At 35.7% G+C, this 20,486-nt stretch overlaps 1 protein-coding gene across 2 annotated transcripts in view; it reads left to right on the top strand.

Moving 5' to 3' along the window:
- The window catches only part of GRID2 (glutamate ionotropic receptor delta type subunit 2), a 699,409-nt gene that overhangs the window by 506,236 nt on the left and 172,687 nt on the right, over window positions 1-20,486 (top strand). Inside the window, exon 9 of one of the 2 annotated variants that reach the window (XM_050338709.1) lies at window positions 6,385-6,414. The exons of the other annotated variant lie outside the window; for it this stretch is intronic. Coding sequence (XP_050194666.1) covers window positions 6,385-6,414 — 30 coding nt within the window. The remainder of the gene's footprint in view (window positions 1-6,384; window positions 6,415-20,486) is intronic. 2 annotated transcript variants of the gene reach the window in all.

Here is a 20,486-nt window from a genome sequence, read left to right as displayed (position 1 = left end):
TGTCTAAGTCTTTTTTCCAACTTTTCAGGTATTTAATCCATTTAACAAAGTGTTCAGAACTGTATGCTCAATTAAGCTCAAAGGATGATTTATTCGTGTGAATTTTAAGCACTATATATTAGTTTGTGATTTCTTGATTATTTGTCTGATTGTCTTTGGATTTGAAAAAAAAGCACCTGCTTAAAAGGAAATGTACTTTCTGGTAGCAACATGATTACTTGTGACATTGAGTGTCTAACTTACTGACATCTTCAAATGCTTCACCAGATGAAAACTGGCATAGTATGTTGGAAAAACCAAAGGGAAACCGTAGCCACTGGTCTCAAAGATCATATGGAGTGAGGTTTAGTCCTTGAGGTAATAATTAACTTTGCTCTCTCCCTGCATACTTTCTCCAGTAGAGATACATGGCACACAGGGAGCAGGCTCAGTGCAGTCCTAGAAATCTTTCTGTTCATTTGAGCGGCTTTGGGGATTATGCTACTCCTTGCACATCTCTTCATGATTTGAGGGCCTGGGTTCAACAAATTGATTTTAACCATTTCCACTGGACCTGTCTGAAGTGATCTCAGAGGTACCCTTCTGACTCCTGTCCCACACCACACTCAGGCAAGGGGACAAAAGGATAGGATCAGCTAATTGCCATGACCATCCCTTGCGAGGGCTGGTGCCAGTCCTCTCATCTCCCCCTGCATTTGGTCCACCGGAGTAGAGCTTGCTACCATCTGTGTGCCTATATATAGTTTGTGGCATTTAAAATGTCAGTGAAATACTTTTAAAAAATCACTGTTTTCAGACAGCAACGTAGTTGTTAGGGGAGAAGTATGCTGCTTTTTTCCTTTCAATTACAATTCCAATAACTCTGAGCACCAGGTTGAAATAAAGGAGTAAATGTTGTAAAAATTACTGCCCACCTACTCTTCTTTGGTGAACAGGACTTACACAATTACAGCTGAGCATCTAAAATTGGGGAAGTTGGAAGTATATATGTGCCTTCATTTTGTGACTCCTCTCTTTAAAAAAGCTACTGCAAAACTTTGTGGGTCTGAAAGTGGGGTTTTGAAGCTCCCAAGACAATATGGGGAAAACCTTACATCATCTGTTCAAATTATACATTAAGTGCAGCTCGTGTGGCTGATGTTTGCTAGCGGCTCACCACAATGGTGCTACTGTGCTCTGTCAATGAGTAATTGTGCCATTATAAGGCAAAGCCCAGAATACCTTCCTGAATTTCACAGTCTACTTAACAGCAAAAATCATTTGAACTGCTCTAATTATCAGATGAATTCTTCATTCCCGTAGATGCTTTGAAGAGAGAGCCCGTGTGCTCACTGCTGGACCAGCTCTGTCCTTTGGAGCAGCGGCTTGATTGCACTTCCTTTCTCAAGGGCCATCGTCAGACTGTCTATATTGATTTGCATTAAAGATGCATTGTGCTTACCAGAGATTCCCAGCATGATCTGTGAACATATCATAGCTTCTAATCAATCCTATTCTTGCCCTTCTATTGGGCTACAATTTCTATGCAGCTTAACATCTCAGTGGAAATTGTCTTTTTTCTTATTCTTTTTAAGGAACTGAGATGATTGCCTGAACTATCTTGCCTGATAATTAACTGTTACCTGTTAAGTCTGTGGTGACATGTAGTAAAGCCTTGGATAACTGGCAAAGAAAGCCAGCTATACAACTAAGGCATTTATGGGTTGTAAAGACAGGACAAAAAATCTGCTGTATATAGAGAGAAAACTGGAAAAATTATAAATCCTACAGTAGTAGGAGCATCAGTATCTACACAGCAGTATCGGAGGTGAGGAAGCATCAAATGGTCTAGGTGGCATCCTCAGCATCAAGTGCAGGTCACCAGCCTGGAATGGAAACTTTTTTTTTTTGTACTTTGATTCAAAAAAATGGGAGCTTGGAAATTCCTTAGGTAGTGTAGGTTTTGCGCTTCCCATAACTGACAGTACGAACTTTGGTGCCCCAGATCCATGTGTATCCTGGCTTCTTCGTTGATATCTGCAACCAGTTTTATATATACACGCACAAATAGGTAGGATTATCTCTTCATATTTTTTAGCCTTCTTGTTTTTAGCTCTTGATACTTATTTCCGATAAGAATATACTTGTATTTATTTTTATTCTGAGTAGAGAAAGAAATTTCCTCTATTTTGGTGTAATAGATCTTTCCTAAGTCCTAGCGTTACATCTCTCTTTTTCACATTCCTTTTTTTTACTTCATTTCTCAGCCTGCCAGACTGTCACTAAACGCAAAAGTGCTTTTAAGTGCATAATTGGTATGCTCATTAGCACTGAGGCTCTGATGTGTAATTAGAAAGAAACCAGGAAATGAGTTCCCAAATAGTTAACTCAAAACAGATGGGCATAACAAAGTAAAGGGAGGAGCTCAAATTGGAGCATGACATTAATTGTTCCCCACAAGTTGTATAGCTTCTTCAGACAAGTGATATCCTCAAGCCCCTTTTGATTTTGTATCTACACAATTAAAGTAGTTTTATTAGAATAAATTTAAGGTGCTTTTCTCTCTTGTCCCTTCTTGAAATACAGGACCTCCACCCCCAACATCAGGAACTGGGTATATCTTGAATTAGACTAACTTCTGATTTGAAGGTTGCATAAACAATCTCAAATGAAAAAAATCTGCATGTTTTATACGGTCAAACATACTTTAGAAGACATTTTCAGTTTAATTTTCAACATGTGCAGTATTTGGATGTATTCCTACACTAAAATTTAAAGTTGCCGCCTGCAAATTTACCACCTTGGACACCTGCATTAGGAGGCAGAGCTCTATAATTTAGAAATTACAAGGTGTATTTAATGTGTTTCAAGTATCATAGAATGTAGTGCTGCTTTTGTGTAGGAAATTTTCATTTCTATTTTGTAAAATAAAGCAAATTATATAAATCTAAAAGATTTTATGAGCTTCCAAATTTTCTCTTACTAGTCTTATTCACACTAACATGGTAGCTCATTATTTTTAAGATGAAGCACTATTAAGTTAGTTTCTTTTTTGATTTCTGAGATGGAGATTTTATCATTGTGATTACAGTGTAATCTTGACGACAAATATAATCTCATTCTCAACTGAAAAGTATCTGAGTGCAGTGAAACCCTCACTACATAAACCTGACTCTTAGTAAAAGTCCTGGAGAAGGCATGAGCTAAGCAGCTGCCTTACATCACCCAGTGTAAATATAGATCAGCTTTTATGTATTTAGAGAACTGACAAAAACAAATAAAAATACTGAAAATTAAATGCTCTGTATCCCCATATGATGACACTTAAACGTTAAAAAAATCCTTCAACTTCATTAAGTGTAATACAAATAATGAAAATGCTCTACTGAGTTTCTAGCAGAGGCAAATACATGCTGTTTATAAAATTCACATACTGACTAATGGTAAGTCTACACCATTCGTGTAAACCATTAGTATGAATTTAATATGTTTGCATCTATAATTTGGCTCACTCATTACAGTCACAATATTGACTGGAGATCACAGATTAGTTCGGGGTTTCATATTTATTTCTTTAATTTTATGTTGCTGCTTGGAATTTAAAATGTCATAGCCAGAAGTTACAAATAAGTCCTGTATGGGGAAAAAAAACACCATTAAGCCACTTCACGGAAGTTTTGCTGCATTGTACTTATCTTGTAGAAATTATCTCTTATGTAATCTTTTTACTCCAGTTAAAAGTCTGACCTCAAGTCTTCTCCTTACTTTGATTCTGAAAAACCTTTTAATGAAATTCTTAGCTACCTCTTTGAATCCAGAAGTGAAATTTTGATCTCAATGACATTATTCCTGCAGAATGCCATTTTTCCAGGCTGTATTTTTTTCAAAAGTACTAATTTCTGACTTTTGCTTCATATATAGAGCTGGACTGATCTAACAGAACCAATGTTGTCCAAAGAAAAACTTTTTTTCAGTTTGGGTGTGCAAGAGTTGTAGGCATGGGAGGGGAAGCACTACAAAAAAAGAATAAATAAATTTGTATTAATGGGGGGAAGGGAAAGAATGAGTATTTGAGCATATTGTTTTAGTGTTTTCGGTGCAATATTATTATCATTAAAAGGTAATGGTAATATTTATTAATAAATAGGAGAGGTCTGATTTTAACTGCTGCTGTTTCAGACCGTATCAGAGGTTGAGAGGGTCCTCTAGTCCAGTATACTTTGTTGAAGACTGATGAAGCACGCCTAAGGAAGAACATAAAAACATTTTATTCCCTCTATAAACCATCACACCTTCCAGCAGTGCAAGTTTTAAAGACTAAAATAGTACCTTTGTGTTTAAAGAATCTGGATAAATGGATTTTAATTTTATGGATTTTTTGAAGCCTTTTAAGGTTTGGATATTAGTGCAAACCTGGGACATCACCCAGCCCTCCTTTTTTTCATCCTGTTATAGTTAAAATAGTTTCTTCCTATGTAGATTACTTCACAGTTATCAACATTGAACATCATCTGTTGTTGTATCATACTCAGTACCATGAGATCTATCTGAATTCTTTGTTGTCCATTTTCATGCTTACTCAATTGAAATAATTTAGCACAATAACCAAATTTTGTCACTCTGCTGTTCACCAGCTTCTCTTGACCGTGTATGAGTATGTCAAGTAGCACAGAGCCCAGGAGATTAGTACAGATATCTAGATATTAGTAATATCCTGCTAATATGAAAATGTTTCTTCTTATCATTTTTGTTCTTTAATGCTGTTTGTCTAGAAAAGAACTTTCTTTTACATGCCATGACAGCTTCTTCTATTTCTAATTTTAATCTATAACAGACATATTGTTTCCCCCCATAATTCTGTATTTAGCAGCATAGTTGATTATTCTGTTTAAACTCACACAGTTTCATGGAGGCTGTGGATGTTTCTGTCTGTAAACAGTGCATGTTTTTTCACCCTAAGTCTTGGAAGGAAAAAGGGAGACCTTAACAATAAATCTTGAGCACTCAGTAATCAGTCATTTGCAGAACCGGAGTTGTTATATTAAATGAAGATTTTTGGAAATGCTGCTTGAGATTCCTACAGAATTTCAAATTTCTGTTTTGTAAATCTAGAAGTTTGTCTGGAACGTGTGTTCTGCGATATAGTGCTTTCTGTGTGTGGATAAATATCCTCAAACTCCTAATTTTTTTGTTAAATGGAGTATCTTAAAGTATTGTAAATAAAAAGTAATGTGCATTCCAATTGTTCGAAGGCTCCGAATTCATACAATATTAATGAAGCTTTTGATTAATACTTCCACATAAAACCAAAGGAGACAGAGTAAAGCCTTTTTTAGTAGCTCCTCCACCCTTGCCTCTGCATTTTAATGAAAGCTTTGTTAATATTTAAAATGCATTTAAAGCCTCAAGTGTATAGGAAAGCTATGTAGTTAAAAAAAGATATGGACATTTTATTAGTCAGAGCTATTCGAAAAAAGGGATAAATGTCAGACTAATAATGCCAGTGACAAATTCTGCAACTTGCAATATAATTGAAGATTTAAAAATGTATTTTTCCTTTACCAAAAGGAAAAAAGTCAGCAACCAAATACTTTGCTCATACTTAAGACATTGCAGACAAATCACTGTTGATTTATTCACAAATACTTTATTTAATAGTATATCTTTTGTTAAATATTGTAACATGACATTTGTAGGCTACTCATGTGCCATGGGACTTTAATAAATCAAGTATTGTGTTCCTGTTAACTGACTGAAGTGTTTTAATACAGAAGCCTGATTCACATAGACATTTCCATTCATCTGATTTGAATTTTGTGCTGTTTAAGAATAACTATGCCTATTATGGTTTTGATCATGATTTTTCTAATGGATTAACTCATAGGAGGAAAATAACACAGTCATTATAGATTTGACACTAAGTGAGAAAAGTCCCTCGAAACAAACAACTAAGCAGATAAAAGACAAAGAATACTTTTTCTTATTGCTCAGAGCATCCAGGCACAGAATGCTCTAAACTCCCTTGACTTGTATTTAAAGTAGATGTGTCTACTTTTAACAGCCGAAGCCAACCCCTTCAGTCAGTAAGGTCACAGAGAGCTTTAAAATAAAATGCATCATGTTGTAATCTTATGGTAACTCGTAGTTTGCTTAGCAAACATTGCACAGAAATACGATGATTTGATACGCTATATGAGTCAGGGGTCTGTCCTTAAAGTTTGTATAGCTACAATTACCTTTGCCTTATAAAAATGGTGAAGTTAGGTGGACTTCCAATTCCTTCTTCAGTTGTTTCTTCTTTACCTTCCTCAATGCTTAGGCAGGGAATAATCTTTCTATCTCTTTCTTTTTCTTCTCGTTACTGACAACTTGGCCTCTTCCTTTTCCCTATTTCCTGGATGTGAGTTCCGCCTAATTGACATGGGTAGAAGAAAGGTAGGAGCAATTTGTCTCTGTGGATACCATATTCCCAAGTTCACTTGACCTATGCACCGTGTCTTGCTTGTTCCGTGCTTATTCTAGATAAAATTAGAACTACAAATCTGTGGACACCACTAGAGATTTTTGGGGTTTTTTACAGGTCAAAAATATCTGTGTTTTGTTCTCTGGATGTAAAGTGATTGAATCGTTTTATCCAGTAAGGACTGATCTAATGAGGCATTGATTTCAGTTGATATTGTCTCTTCATGGAACGTCTATAAAAAAATCAGACCTTGATTGTGGAAATTCGAGTAACTGGAAATGTACACACTCGAAATCTGTGGCCTTGTTTGTAAGCACAGGTCTTTGACTTTCTCATGTTCATAAAATGTTTATTAATATATCTGTATGTGTATGTGCATGGACATGTACATTCATGTAAGAGTCCATTAAAATTATTTTGAAATACTGATTGGGGTTTTTGCCCCTAATTCTTATTTTTAAGACTCGGTTGTAATGTAGCACATCAGAAATGCTGAAGTATGATGAGAGGTAGGTGTGTAAGTGTAATTCCTTTTATATATCCTCATTCATTTGTTTATCTTCATTTATTCCAGTGGTTGAAATCAGTGAAACTACTCACATAAATAATAAGTGTAATATTTGGCCGTGGGCTTTTAGCAGCATGTTTAAGAATGACTGAAGTCAAACACTTTAAACCACAACATTCAAAACTTGATATTGCTGCAAATTGGAATCTCATTATCAAATATACTCATTTTTATTTTTCAAAGAACTTCATCCCTCTGTAATTTTATCTGATAGGTTGCAAAATTTGATGTTCCACAAGTCTAGTTTCTTACTATATGGTTTAATCCTCACTTACTCTCTCTCATTGCTGCACACACATTTGTGGTCAGCAATCATTTTCCTATCAGTAATAATAACAGAATTCAATTCTGAGCACTGATAATCACTAGTGAACTGTGTGAAAAGAATAATTACTGTGAAATATCATTTTTTACTAACAAGTTATTCAGACTATGCTGATTTCTACAGTTTGTGTACAGCAAAACTGTAGTAAGGGTGGGGAGCTAGATGGTAAAATACTCTTAAGCTCTATCAGATGCATGCTTCACTGCTACCACCCCCAAAAAAAGGATTTCTGGCAGCAGTGTACCAAGTGACTACTTAAGAGTCTGAGGAAGAGGGACAGAAATGCAGTAGGTGCAACTCTAGCTCTGCTTATGAGTCTTGAACTGACATCCAAAACCAGGTAATATAAACCCAAAAAACCCCGTGTGCCTGGCAGGAGCTCTGGAATTGGATTAGGCAAGATCCTCCTTGGCAGGAGGAGCATTTTACAACCCAGCACAGGAGGAACATGGCAATCCAAGCTTTACAATCCTGCAGCCAAGGCTACCTACTAGCTTCTCAGGTTATTGGGAGTGAAAAGCAGTGGGATTACTTCATTTTTGATGATTCCCATGAGCTTCTGGTGTGGTGGAGTGGAGCAGCTTTCCCTGCCTCTTAAAGCACTTGCTGTGATTTCTTCCTTTTCCTGGTGCTGTGCAGGCAAATTCATTGTTTTGTCTTGAGAGCAAACTGCTATCTACACTTCCATTTCTAAGTGGATTTTTTTTTGTTTTAACTGCAGATCTAATTCTTCTCTCATTTTCCTTTTACGCTCACTATCTTTTTCCTGTCTTAGCTGTGGTCTGAATTACTTTGTGTTTCATTTTGAGTCATGTTTTTTTGCGAAGGAAACTCCCCATGCTGCATGGTGGATCATGAAATCAGTGTTTCTTTCTCCATCTAAGCTGAAACTGTTCCTTTTATAGCCTCTTTTTGGATTGTTGTTAAATATCTTATGTGGCCTGTTTACTGTGAATGCACTTTTATTTGTCTGACTGTAGATGGAGAATTGTATATATTTTCCTTAAATAGTTTTGGATGAAAATGCTTCACTGTGAGACAGAACTGCATTTGTGTAAACTTGTCTTAGGTTTATTGGTACTATAAATGTAAAATCTGTCTATTTACTGTGCTTATAGTATTTTCTACCAGACACTTCACAAAGTTTTACACTGACTAAATAAGAGGCAACCTGAAACCAAGAAACACACATAAACATTTTCCTTGTGCACTGGGATTTTATATTAGAGACAGAATATCAGCATGAGCTTTTCTTTCAGCCTATGGTTAAATCCTGACTCAGAACCTACTGCAGAAATTACAACCATTTGATGAGTTTCTCGGAGCCTGTGCAAAATAGGTTGATGTTCTCCACCCACCTAAACCAGGAAAAAAACCCCTTTTTTCTTCAGAAATTGCTGCCTTATGTTTTTGTGGACAACCAATTCAGAGAGGGTGTTAGACACAGAAGCTGTCTCCTCATTCAAGTGAGCCTAATGCACAGATGTACTGTGAGACAAACTTGCACCCAGCTATATCAAAGCTCAGGAGATGAGATTTTTCACTCCTACCTGTAACCCCTTTGATGTGCTTAGGTCATTATTCTACATATTGTTCAAAACATAGTCTACGCCCACTTGCAAAACAAGAAAAGAAAATCTTGCTGATATGCTGAAGCAATCTGCTTTCAAAAGTAAAAGGCAAAATTCAGTCGAATAGTAGCTCAAAGCAGTAAAAACCAATGTAAGTGCACAGTTAATGCACAGTGCTATTTAAAGTATGTCCACAGAAATGCAGTGCTGGAAATTATACTTTTAACTCTCTCAAAACAATAGCATTTCAAGACAGACCTTTCCTTTTCTGGTGGAGTTTGTGGTTCCTTCATGTACCCCCCACTCAAGCTCAGAACTGACTGGCAATGCTGCTGGAATGCTGCTGGCCTCTTAACTTGATCTGAAATACCTGGCAGAAGAAATGCAAGCAAGATGCAAACAACTAGACTAATGACCAAGTTACCTGTCATACAGTTTTAGCATTATTAGCCTGTTTGATTAAATCATTTATTGGGAAATGCCGCGTTGTCTGGTTCTGGCTAAAATTAACATGTTTACTTTTCCAAGGACAGGGCTATGTCACCTCGAGAGAAAGGTTGGGAGTAGAAGGAAAAGGTCAGTGTTTGCTTAAAAAAAAGATAAATCGATGGAGTGAACTGAAAAATCTTGCACCTAAAGAAACTTAGGCAAGCTGTCTTTGAGAGGACATAGAAAAGGGGATTGCAGTGCTGACATTCAGTTTTATATAGATATGGTATATGATATCTACTTCATTCTCTTCTCAGAAATCAAATAAAATACATAAATACATTTCTGCAATCAAATTGGGCAATATTTGATTTTTTTATTTTATTGGATAAAGAGAGAGATACCTATATAAAATTAATAATGCCTAGACTCCCTATTAGCCACTTCCCTACCCATCTGCAAACAGATATCAGTCACTTTCTTGTAAAGGTAGATAACAGAAGTATAAATATCGGCAGTGTCAATTAAATTGTATCCCTATTTCTTTTTTTTTTTTTGGTTTTGTGTGTCATGATTTTGCACCTCACTTCCTGACATGATGATCAAATAGCCTTATGTTGGTGAAATGTATGATATAAAATGAGGAATTTTTTCCTTCGTTATTTTTCTTCTTTCCAAGTAATTTATGCTTATCAGAGAGTGGGATAACTGAATTGCCTGATAACCTGGCAGTGCAGGCAAGGTATATAATTTTTTCCACTCACTGGAAAATTTAATAAGATAGGAGTTTTTCTAAAATATACCTTTGGCCAACAATTTTTTTTTTAAAGTCTTTTAGAAGCCTCAGATTTTTCATTTTTATTTTCTAGTCAGTTGATGCTGAAACATTAGCGTCAAGGAACATGCATTTTGGAAACATCAAGGACACTTTTATCTGCATTCTGTGAAACTCTTTCTTGGAAAATGAGAATGTTGCTTTTGCTGTATTTTCTGGCTCTATTTCCTTGTGATTAAAAAAAAAAAAAAAAAACAAAAGGTGTCTTGGCTCATAGAAATATTCTGAGAAAATAACAGGATTACGAAATGGTACAGAGATCTAAAAGCCTGCAAATTGTGTGAAAATAAAATGTATGTTGTGCATGTCCACAGCCTACATCTACACAAGAGAAGACTGCAAATATGGTATGTGCTGCCTGCTAAGACAGCATTATAGTAAGTCCTTAAAGAAATAAAAATGTATTTAATGAACAATAAATTAAAAAAAGCGCCTTAGTTAAAGATCTACAGAGTTCTGGTTTTACACCCTTATATTTTTGCACAGGTATGGCTCATGGAAGTTCAAACTACATCCTCCTTAATAAGATACTCATGTTCCCTTACTTTTTTAAAACCTATTAACTTTTTTTCCAGTCAAAGAGAATGTGGCTCATAAATCCCTTTTCCAAGTTCTGCATATGTAAAAGCAGTCTACTGGAAAGGTGTGCAGCAAACTAAAGGAAATAAGTGCTACTTATTTGTTTCTGGAATGAAGGGAAGGCAATGGGAGAGGAGACAGAGAAGGGAAGGAACGTTTCCCTCAGCTTTTTCAGTGAAAAGAAGGTGAGACAACTCACTTTTATTAGTAAAAATAAATAAAGGAAGTTTTTATTTGTTTTTAATTTATTCAAAGCTGTCTTTGGGCTTTTGAGCTTGATTTAACATTCAGTGAAGTAGATGACTGATGTTGGATTATATGCTTCATGTTTTATAGTTTCTGAAGGCACAGGGTTGTTTAAGGGAGATTTAAGTTTCAAGTATGGATTTTGGAGATAAATGTGTACAGGGCCAGATTCAGGCAAACAGTTAAGACCGTGCTTACATTCATTCTTACTAAAAATAATAATAGAGCCATGTAGCATGTGTTTAGTTGTTTAAAATGTGTTGAAGTTTCAGTAGACTAAGCAGGCTTATGTGGTATCTGCTATCCTGCATAAAGCTAGTTTCCTAAATAAGATTGTTAGATGAGGCTTGAGCATCAGCAGTGTCCTGGCAATGTTCTGTGATATGGCATGTAGGTTTTTGGGTTTGTAGGATAAGAGCTGCTGTGTGAAGTCAGACTAAAAATCAACCCAGCTCTATAGCCTGTTCCTGACAACGGCAGTAGTTGCTGACAAGGAAAAATTATTAAAAAAAATTTGTATCTCTGCCTGCATTTCAGCCTCTTGAAATCTCTAGATATTTCAAGCAATCATACAGGGCTGGCAGAAACTTACGTGCCCTACCTGTCTTGGTGTTGGCAAATGACCTTGCAAATACTAAAGTGACATTCAGAATATGAAAAAGAAATTTTTCTGGAAGGTACTGGTTGTACATTTCTAATATTGGCAGTATGATACAAGTTGACCCTTCTCCATCCAAAGCCAACCAATGAAATGCTTTGTTTTTAATTACGGCAATTGGCTTTTGAATCCAGATAAGTGTTATTACTACTGAGATTCCTAGGTTACCATTTTCTAATCATTCTAGTCTGAAAAGCACTTGAGCCTTTTGCTGCTTTCTTATTTTTAAGTACAGGCTAAAATTCCAGTGACATCCACTGCATTTTGGTAGATAGAAGTCAAGCCCAGCTGTGTGCTTTTATTGTGTTCCTGAATAATACTCACTGCTTTCTGCAAGGCTGGAGAGATTATGTCTAGCTTACAGCATGAAGTAAGAAAGAAAAGAGTAAGGGATATAAAAAATTAATAAAGTCACAGACCCAAGGAGGACATAAATAATATTGACAGGTTAGAAAAGAATTTGGAATAAGCAAAGCAAAGCAAAACCAGGCAAGACTGTGTTAAGTAAGTTAACTAATTCACCAATTAAATTAGTGCCCCAAACACAGAGGTTTAGAATAATTGTTAAAAGAGAACAGATACTTCTAAACTTTATATTGAGATGAGTTCTAGATAATTTAAACTTATGTCACAGGATACATATATCACACAAAAGTATGCATTGTTTTTATGAAAGACTTTGTTACAAACAGAATTATTTAAAAAAGGATTATTAGAAAACATTATCAAAAGAGTCTCACAACATGTATGTTACAATCAGATGGATTTGTTTGTTAGTCAACTGAAAATCCATAAGTCAGTGTTAATTCCGTAAGTCAGAAGAAAATGAAAACAATATACATTCAAATATTTTAAGGAGAAGTAGAAATGAAAATGGAAATGAGTTATGCTGTTGTTCATCTTCTGCACCTTTTTCTCTTGGTAGTTCTTTGGCAAAGTGATTTAATTCAGTGTTGTGTCTGAGAAAACACTTTAAAATATGACCTTGTGACACTTTGAAATGGATTGAGCCCTCTCACTTTTAAAGAATCTTTAAGGGTCTTTTGAAATCTTTAAAAGCTAAGTCTCCAGACTGAGGCCAGTGCTATCAAGAGTGGGAATAAATCAGAGAATCTGGATATATATCTCAAACTCTCAGGAGGGGAAATTCTCCCAAGAAACTCTTTATGTGACAGGTTTAAGCTCAATAATATTTTCTGCATTCAGGCATAAATCCTTTTGTAATGAAGAGAAGAAAGGGTAGCAGTAGTTTCGATATCAGATTTTCCCTATAAAATAAAATTTTTACCTACACCCATATCTAGTTGCAAAAAATGCTACTCCCTGAGAATCTATGGAACAGCTGACTTTTAATAGTTGTCCCAGTATTTCATTAAGCTCTTAGCATCAATCATTATATTGAGAAAGACCAGGAAACATTTCAAGGAAATTATATGAGGGAAGGTGTCATATGATGTGTCCAGCTGAAAATGTTCATGGGCAACAGCCTTTATTCAGTTCCTCTAGTCCCACCACCATAATAAGATTTCTGCTACAAGTAAGGGTTGGTGGGATGAAGTCCTGTTGTTATTCTAGAATAGAGATTGCTCAGTCTTTGTGAAATTAACACCCATATTGACAAATTATACAGAACTGGGAAGCTGTATCTCATTTACATATAAACTGTCTTTACTTTTTCAAGCAAAATAAATACTTCTAGGGTCAGACACTCATGCTAGAAATTGTCATGGCTCCAATTCCAATTTACATCACTAAGGACTTGCTCCCCTGCCAACGGGAGAGTTAAGTAAATGAATGAATATAACTCTTATCTGAGGTCATTTAATAATAGCGTGTCTGCAGTTCAGAAACTAATCCTTCACCTCCATGGCCAATGTTGTAGCCAATATTTTCAACCTCTCCACTGCAAGATTTTCTTTAAAATGTTGCAGTTGAAAATAACTTCACTTCTCTTGACAACCTGCCTATTCATTTTATTATTGTCATAGCTTTCCCTCAGGCTCTGCCAAGAAGTTTGCACTTACAGCTTGATCAAATTACATGTTTTTCCTTGATGTGAACATGTAAAACATCACTGTGCTTTGCTCAGGAAATTATAATAGATTACAGAATGCCCCATATTTACGTCACTGATTTGAATCCAATCCAAGCCATTAGTGGCTGACTGTAATCCTTAAATAACCCTTATAAAATTGTAGAGAGTTTTAATCATTTTAATTGTATAAATGAAATATTTCCTGAATGTGAATGAGCAAAATCTACAAATTCACTTATGGTGTAGTTGAGCTGCAGCTGATCCTGAGTGGAAAGGAAAATATTTCCAGCAGATGCTGAACTGTAAGGCAGCACTTGATTGACAGTGACATCTCAAAATAATTGAGGAACAGAGGTTTTTCCTTCTTGTATTTTAATTGACCAAATTAGAGCTTTAGTTCTTCTCTCAGTCGTGATTACGATGACAATATTAGTACTGATTAGGTATCTAAACACAACATCATAATAATGCTACCATGTAATAAATAGCAAAGCTAGTAATTTACATAAAAAGTACTATTACCAATTACCTCTAATAATAAGAATGTCTAAATAAACTTGACAATAATACTCTTCTCCACCCCCTTTTAGAATTTCCAAATAGAAATGAACCCGTTATGTCTTGGTTGCTTTTTAAATCAAACTTTGAAGTAAGACTATCAACTCCAAGCACACAAAGCAGTTATGTGTCAAAAATATAGTCAAGATAGAGTTTGAGGTAATTTGAATTATTTGTCCACATTAAAAAAATAATAAATTTAAAAAAAAGGAAGTAACACACCATCTCCCCCTTTTTTTACTTGTCTTTCATTTCTATGATTCTGCAATTCCACATTTCCTTTGTATTTCTGGTATCAAAATTTTTCCACAACTGCTCATTTGATGCTAGGTCATGATTTTATTTAGTCTTGTGCATATTGATCTCTGAACTTTTCTCCATCAATACTGTCATTTTTAGGGTGTACAGGACAGAGTTTAGTCAATATCACTGTGTTAAAATAGAAGTACTGTCTAAAATTCTTAAGATTTATTGGGTGTCACATTCAAATTCATCAGCTTAATGTGATTAATAATCTTTGATGATCACATAGAATTCTCCCAGGTAATTCAGTATGTAAATGATATATTTCACATTGGAACATTATTTCTGAGACTGCATATTATTTGGGATTTCATATATATGATGATGGATCATAATTCTGCAAAGAAAGGTACCTGACTTCTTGCCAAAATTACCACTGTCCCTGGAAACTTTCAGAAATTTCCCTGGCCTCCACAGTAATTTATGAAATTTATTTAAAACTGCAGATATAATACATATCATCTTGTGTAGATCAGGAATTTATAAGTTAAGCACATCTACATCACATTTCAGTTTGAGTCACTGAACTGAAATTTCTGTCAAAATCTTGATTTGATTTACCCTTTTAAAGTATTGCTGCATTATTTAATATAGTGGTTAAACTAGTCTCATATTACAGTTAACATAGAATCAGCTAATATGCTCAGTGGGAAGGGACCCACAAGGATCACTGAAATCCAACTCCTGGCCATGCACAGGATAGCCCCGAGAATCACACCACGTGCCCGAGAGCACTGTCCAAATGCTTCTGCAACTCTGGAAGATTTGGTGCCATCACTACTTCCCTGGGGAGCCTCTTCCATGGCCCAAACACCATCTGGGTGAAGAACCTTTTCCTGATATCTATCCTAGACCTCCCCTGACACAAGGTCAGGCCATTCCCTCTGTCCTGTCACTGGTCACCGGAGAAAAGAGGTCAGTGCTTGCCCCACTTCTTCCCCTCATGAGGAAGCTGTGGGCTGCAATGAGGTCTACTCTCAGTTTCTCATAATAAGCCATGTAATTTTGAGAGCCACAGGGTTGTAACCAAAACAAGCTATAAAAGGATGTTTGGTGTTGTCATAAATGCTATATATAGTGAACATTAACAGTATTTGTGTGAATGGTTGCTTGAGTCAGGTTTACAGGAGGTAGTTTGTACTGGAAGGTAGTGAGGACAGTATTAGATTTGTCAATATATATGGGAAGAAAAGGGGTGCTCAGACTCTCTAGGAATCAGCTCAGGGCAGATTTTGTGACAAAGAGAGTCCTGGAATGTCATAAATATCTAAAAAGATGGAAAATTTCAGTACAAAAGTAAGTTCTGGGGAGTCATTCTGAACTGTTTCAGTTTAAACTCAGGCCTGTAGTCATCTATCAAATACTTGTGTCTTTTCACTACCTGTAAAAGTTTCCTTCTTTTGAATGGTGAATTTATGAAACTATACTGTTAGCATCCTAATGAGGTAAGGTAACTAATGTATTCAAATTTAGAGAATGAGAACTCAGGCATGAAGTTCAGTGCTCATTCAAATTGTGGAATCCCTTAATAAGACTTGAATAGAGACCAAGATGATGTAATTGCTGGAAATGGCAACAGTCATTAGAGATCACTGTGTTTATCTTTGGCAATGAGGTGGACCTTTGTGTGCTGGACAGCATTAAGAATTTTTTTTTAGAATTTTTTTCCTATAATTTTTCTTTTCTTTTGAACCTTGTCACTACTGATGGGTTCCTACTGAATTGTGTTTGAAGATCACTTGGAGTGAAAAGGAGCCCTACAGAAGAATTGTTGAAACTTTGTCTATATTGTACTACAGTTCTCACCAGCGCTGACCATGCCGATTTCAAGTGATGTTCTTATATGAACACTGTATCAAGGAAGACATTCAACATTTATATTCCTCTTAGATATATATATATAGCTTGAAAAGCACAACTTTTAGATAAAGGGAAATTCATTCTTCTCATCACAGCTGTCAATATTTTACCTTTGACTATATACATTTTAAGAGGTTCATTATATTCCTATGGTTTCAAAAGTAGGATTGTGAGATGGAGAGAGAACAGTGATTCTTTAATGTGATGTTGGTGATAACCTACCCTTTATGGTTTACAATAGGTCATAAAAAGACATATGGTGATCAAAGGAGATAATGAAAACTTTTGTAAAGGTATGGAATTTTGAAAGAGTTAATTGGATCCGGAACTGGTTGGCCAGGACCTTCATCTATTTTTATTGTCTTTCCTTTTTTGTGTGTTTTCAGTTTTTCCAAGAAATATACACTTGTGTCTGATTCTGCTCATTTGGGCAAGATGTTGAGCATGGGGCAGTGGGAAGTTCTTCATCAGTCTAAGTTTCTAGTGTGTATCCCACTTGGGACCTGTAGGCACTTCAAGTCCAGAATCTTCTGGGCTATGGAAGAGGCTTGATGTTCATCTTATCTGTGTTTTGGAGGAAGACAACAGTAGCTTCAACACAGGAAGAATCCTAACTCCACTTTTAACTTACACTTTATGAGTCCAGTTCCCTTGTACTTACAGGCTTTGCAGTACTTGTGTAATTGCAGAGAGGCAAGAAAAAAATAGCAAATTGCATTAACTTCATCCATTATCTATAAATATTAAGGAGGTAACTGATATGGCAGCAGTAAGCTTTAGGAAGAGATCTGTGGGAACTTGCTAATTTACATGTTATGCATCCTGACCCTGAGCCAGAAGAGTTGGTTTGGGTATATTTTTTTTCCTCCATGCATTCTCAACAGTTGCGGATGAACTCACTATACTGATTTCTGCAGCTGCAATGAACTTTACTGTTCTAATGACCCACAGTATATGTCCTGTCATCTTCCGGGTTTTTTGGGTTTTGTTTTTTTGTGTTGTTGACATCATTGTGCTGTTTCACTTTTGCAGAGAAAGTGAATAGTAGGTGCCTACCAAACGGATCTGCTTGCCATAAGAGCAAAAGCAAATCCGAGAAGCCTGATATGAAACTCTAGATTTTAGAATTGCTGGTCTTGTGCAGTAGTGCTGTAATAACTAGAGGTTTTACAGAACTGTTAACATAAAAAATTCAAGAGAGAGCATTTCTGTATTCCAACTCATCCCATCCTTTGTGATCCCACTGCACACCTGTTTTTTTCTTATGGAATTTCACTCTCATTGCTTATTAACTCATTTTCTAAATTCTAGCAATATGCTGAAGGTCTTTCTTATGTGTTTTGTCTAGGAATGCTAAGACTAAGAGATGCAGCAATTGAAACTAATATATTACTCAAAAAATAATATTATTTTCAGATATTAGTTTGATTTAATGTAGTTTTGGAGCCTCCACAGGCTGCTAGAAATGCTGGTGGCATTGCCAGACCCATAAAAAAGCCCAGAACTGGGGGGCTGTGGAGGTGGCTTGAAGTCATCCATCCACCTTTGCTCTTTGGATAGGATTTCTCTGCTAAATACTTGTGCCAAGGATGTGCCACAGAGTCTTTTCCTATTAGATGATCCAATAAAGAGTTTCAGACATTCAGTTAAAGAAGAGAAATGCTGAAGTGATGGTTTGAGGCTTTGCCGTATTGTTTTTTATTAACTCTGTCAATACCTAAAAGCTATGAACAAGTCATGAGGAACTGGGGCAGTTTATTCCATAAGATAATTCATTTACAGTGAATTTTTCAGCCACATTCCTTTAGAACGTGAGAAGAGCAAAATAAAAATGGGACTGAGCATCTAAGCCAAAGAACTCTGATGCAGAGTTGCCTGAAGTCAGTAGACTTTCATGAGTTTCTGATGTGAGTCTTTGATTTGAGACCTGAGCGAAAGACAGCTGTTTGAAAAAAAAAAAGTTTTTATATGATTTCTGTACTAGCTAAAGAATAGAAAAGACTTTATTTCTTCAGTGTCAAAATTTCAGTTATCTTTTGTTCCTCTACATTTAAAGAAGAGTGTTTTGTTGTTTCTTAAGGTATTAATTCAAATTATGATATGCACCTATGATTGATTTCAAAGAGGGAGAGTTTGAGTTAGAATAAAGTAACCAGCCTGAATCCTCAAGAAATTACAAGCCAAATTACTGAGTCAAACCTACCTTAGAGTAGGCAGTTTTTTCCTATTTAAAGAGACATTTTTTGTTAGGTATTTTACATGAAAACCCTGTGCTCTACTAAAAAAAAAAAAAAAAAGAAAAGAGTTCTTTAAAGAACAAACAACCATTCCTGAAGCTCAAAGAATTATTTTATCAAAGAAGAAACAGCAGAAACCAAATCCATAAAACAGTGTTGTGGGTTGCTATTTTTTTATGATTGATGAGTAGCAAGCCATTATCTGAGCTGTCAGAAACAGCTTCATGTGGTCCACAGGAAATTTCAGGTTTTCAATGCTAGTGCTAATTCTCTTAAAAGTGCCTTTTGTGGTATGATTGAAAACAATCTCTAAAAGGCCTGCTAAATTCTAAAGCTCTAATTCTAGTGTTCTGAGCTGTGAATTAGGACTTCTGTCCTATTCTGTCAAGAAAAGGCATATTAGTAAGATTTTAAAAATTGTCTAAACCAGATATTAACAAGATCATGTAGTATCTGAGTTGCAGGACAGTATAAAAGTGAAAATGGTGAATTGAGTTGTTTGCCTATCTCAGAAATGGTTAAGCTACCACACGCAAAGTTTTCACAGGCTGTTTCCTTGCTGAATTGAGCTTCATGTTGCAAATAGCATTAAAAGTAGGTCATGATACCTTTAGATTTTTTTTTTTTTTAATTTTGAGAATATTTTTTCCCTGCAATCTTTCTTTTGCAGAGTTGGAAAAATTTTGCCCTAGTTTAAAAGAAAAATCATTCCTAGACAAAACTTGGAACTTTTCCATCTAGAAAGTGTTAAACACGTAGAAAAATAGGAGGGAAACTTGGTAGAAGTTGTGCTAAAACACTACCTACTGTATTATCACTTTAAAAATAAAAAGGAGTTAAAAACATTTCTAAGGTTGGCTACAGCTCAAAAATTAGAAAATTACCAATTTCTTTGAACACCATCTTTTGTAATTCAAATGATGCATTTGTATAATTCATGATAGTTTATTTTATCCTAAGCTGACATCTGGTATGGAAAACCTCAGCCTGTGTAGTCCAAATTACCAAATCAAGAAAACAAAAAAATGATGCTTCACAGCACAAATTGTAGGGTGACCTTAATAAATTCTGATTAAACCTCCATCTATTATGTCTTTCCAGGAATACATCAATTCAGGGTATGATTGTGTATTACAGATGCTAATAATTCTGAGGTGTATTCATATTCAAGAAAATTGACTTGTTTTTCTTTTAAATATTGTTATCAATCTTCAAGAAACTAGACAATGATCATTGCTAAAACTTGCAGATTTTTCTAGTATAAAAAGCAATCTGGATTAAATGATAAAATGGATTTAAAGGATCAGGGTCTTACAGGAAAAGAGGATTGTGGAGAAGTTTTAAAATCTCCACCCTTTTTCTTCACTTTACTTACAGAAGTTTGCTTTCCCATTTCAAAAGTATCAGCTGCCTTTGAAGCACATGGATAGAATGTCCTGCCTTGATCCCCAGAGAGCATCACCTTCAGATGGAAAGGGCTTCATAATCTCTCGAAGAACTGAGGTTGCATTGGCCAGTCTTTGCTTCACTGAGTCCTCTTTCTTTTACATTTTCAAGATAGGTGTAATGTTTGCCTTTTTCCTATGACCTTTCAAATATCAGAGTTTTGTAGCTCCTTCAGCCCTATCAGTTATATCCCATGAGTCCCATGGACTCATTTTCTTATTTAAGCATATCCTCATTGATTTTCCTGTGTCATGGGTAGTACTTGATTGCCCCAGACTCTGACAAAAGGTGCAGGAGCTGGAAAGCCAGGGAACAAACCTTGATTCAGACAAAGAAAGCATTTTCCTCAGCTATTTCTGTACTTGTTGTGTCCAGGTCCCCTGCCTATGGATCA

This window comes from Myiozetetes cayanensis, unplaced genomic scaffold (genome assembly GCF_022539395.1).
Source record: "Myiozetetes cayanensis isolate MyiCay16 unplaced genomic scaffold, myiCay2020 scf7, whole genome shotgun sequence".
Classification (NCBI taxonomy): domain Eukaryota; kingdom Metazoa; phylum Chordata; class Aves; order Passeriformes; family Tyrannidae; genus Myiozetetes; species Myiozetetes cayanensis.
Note: the sequence above shows the minus strand (reverse complement) of the source record. Positions and strands in the feature narration are given on the sequence as shown.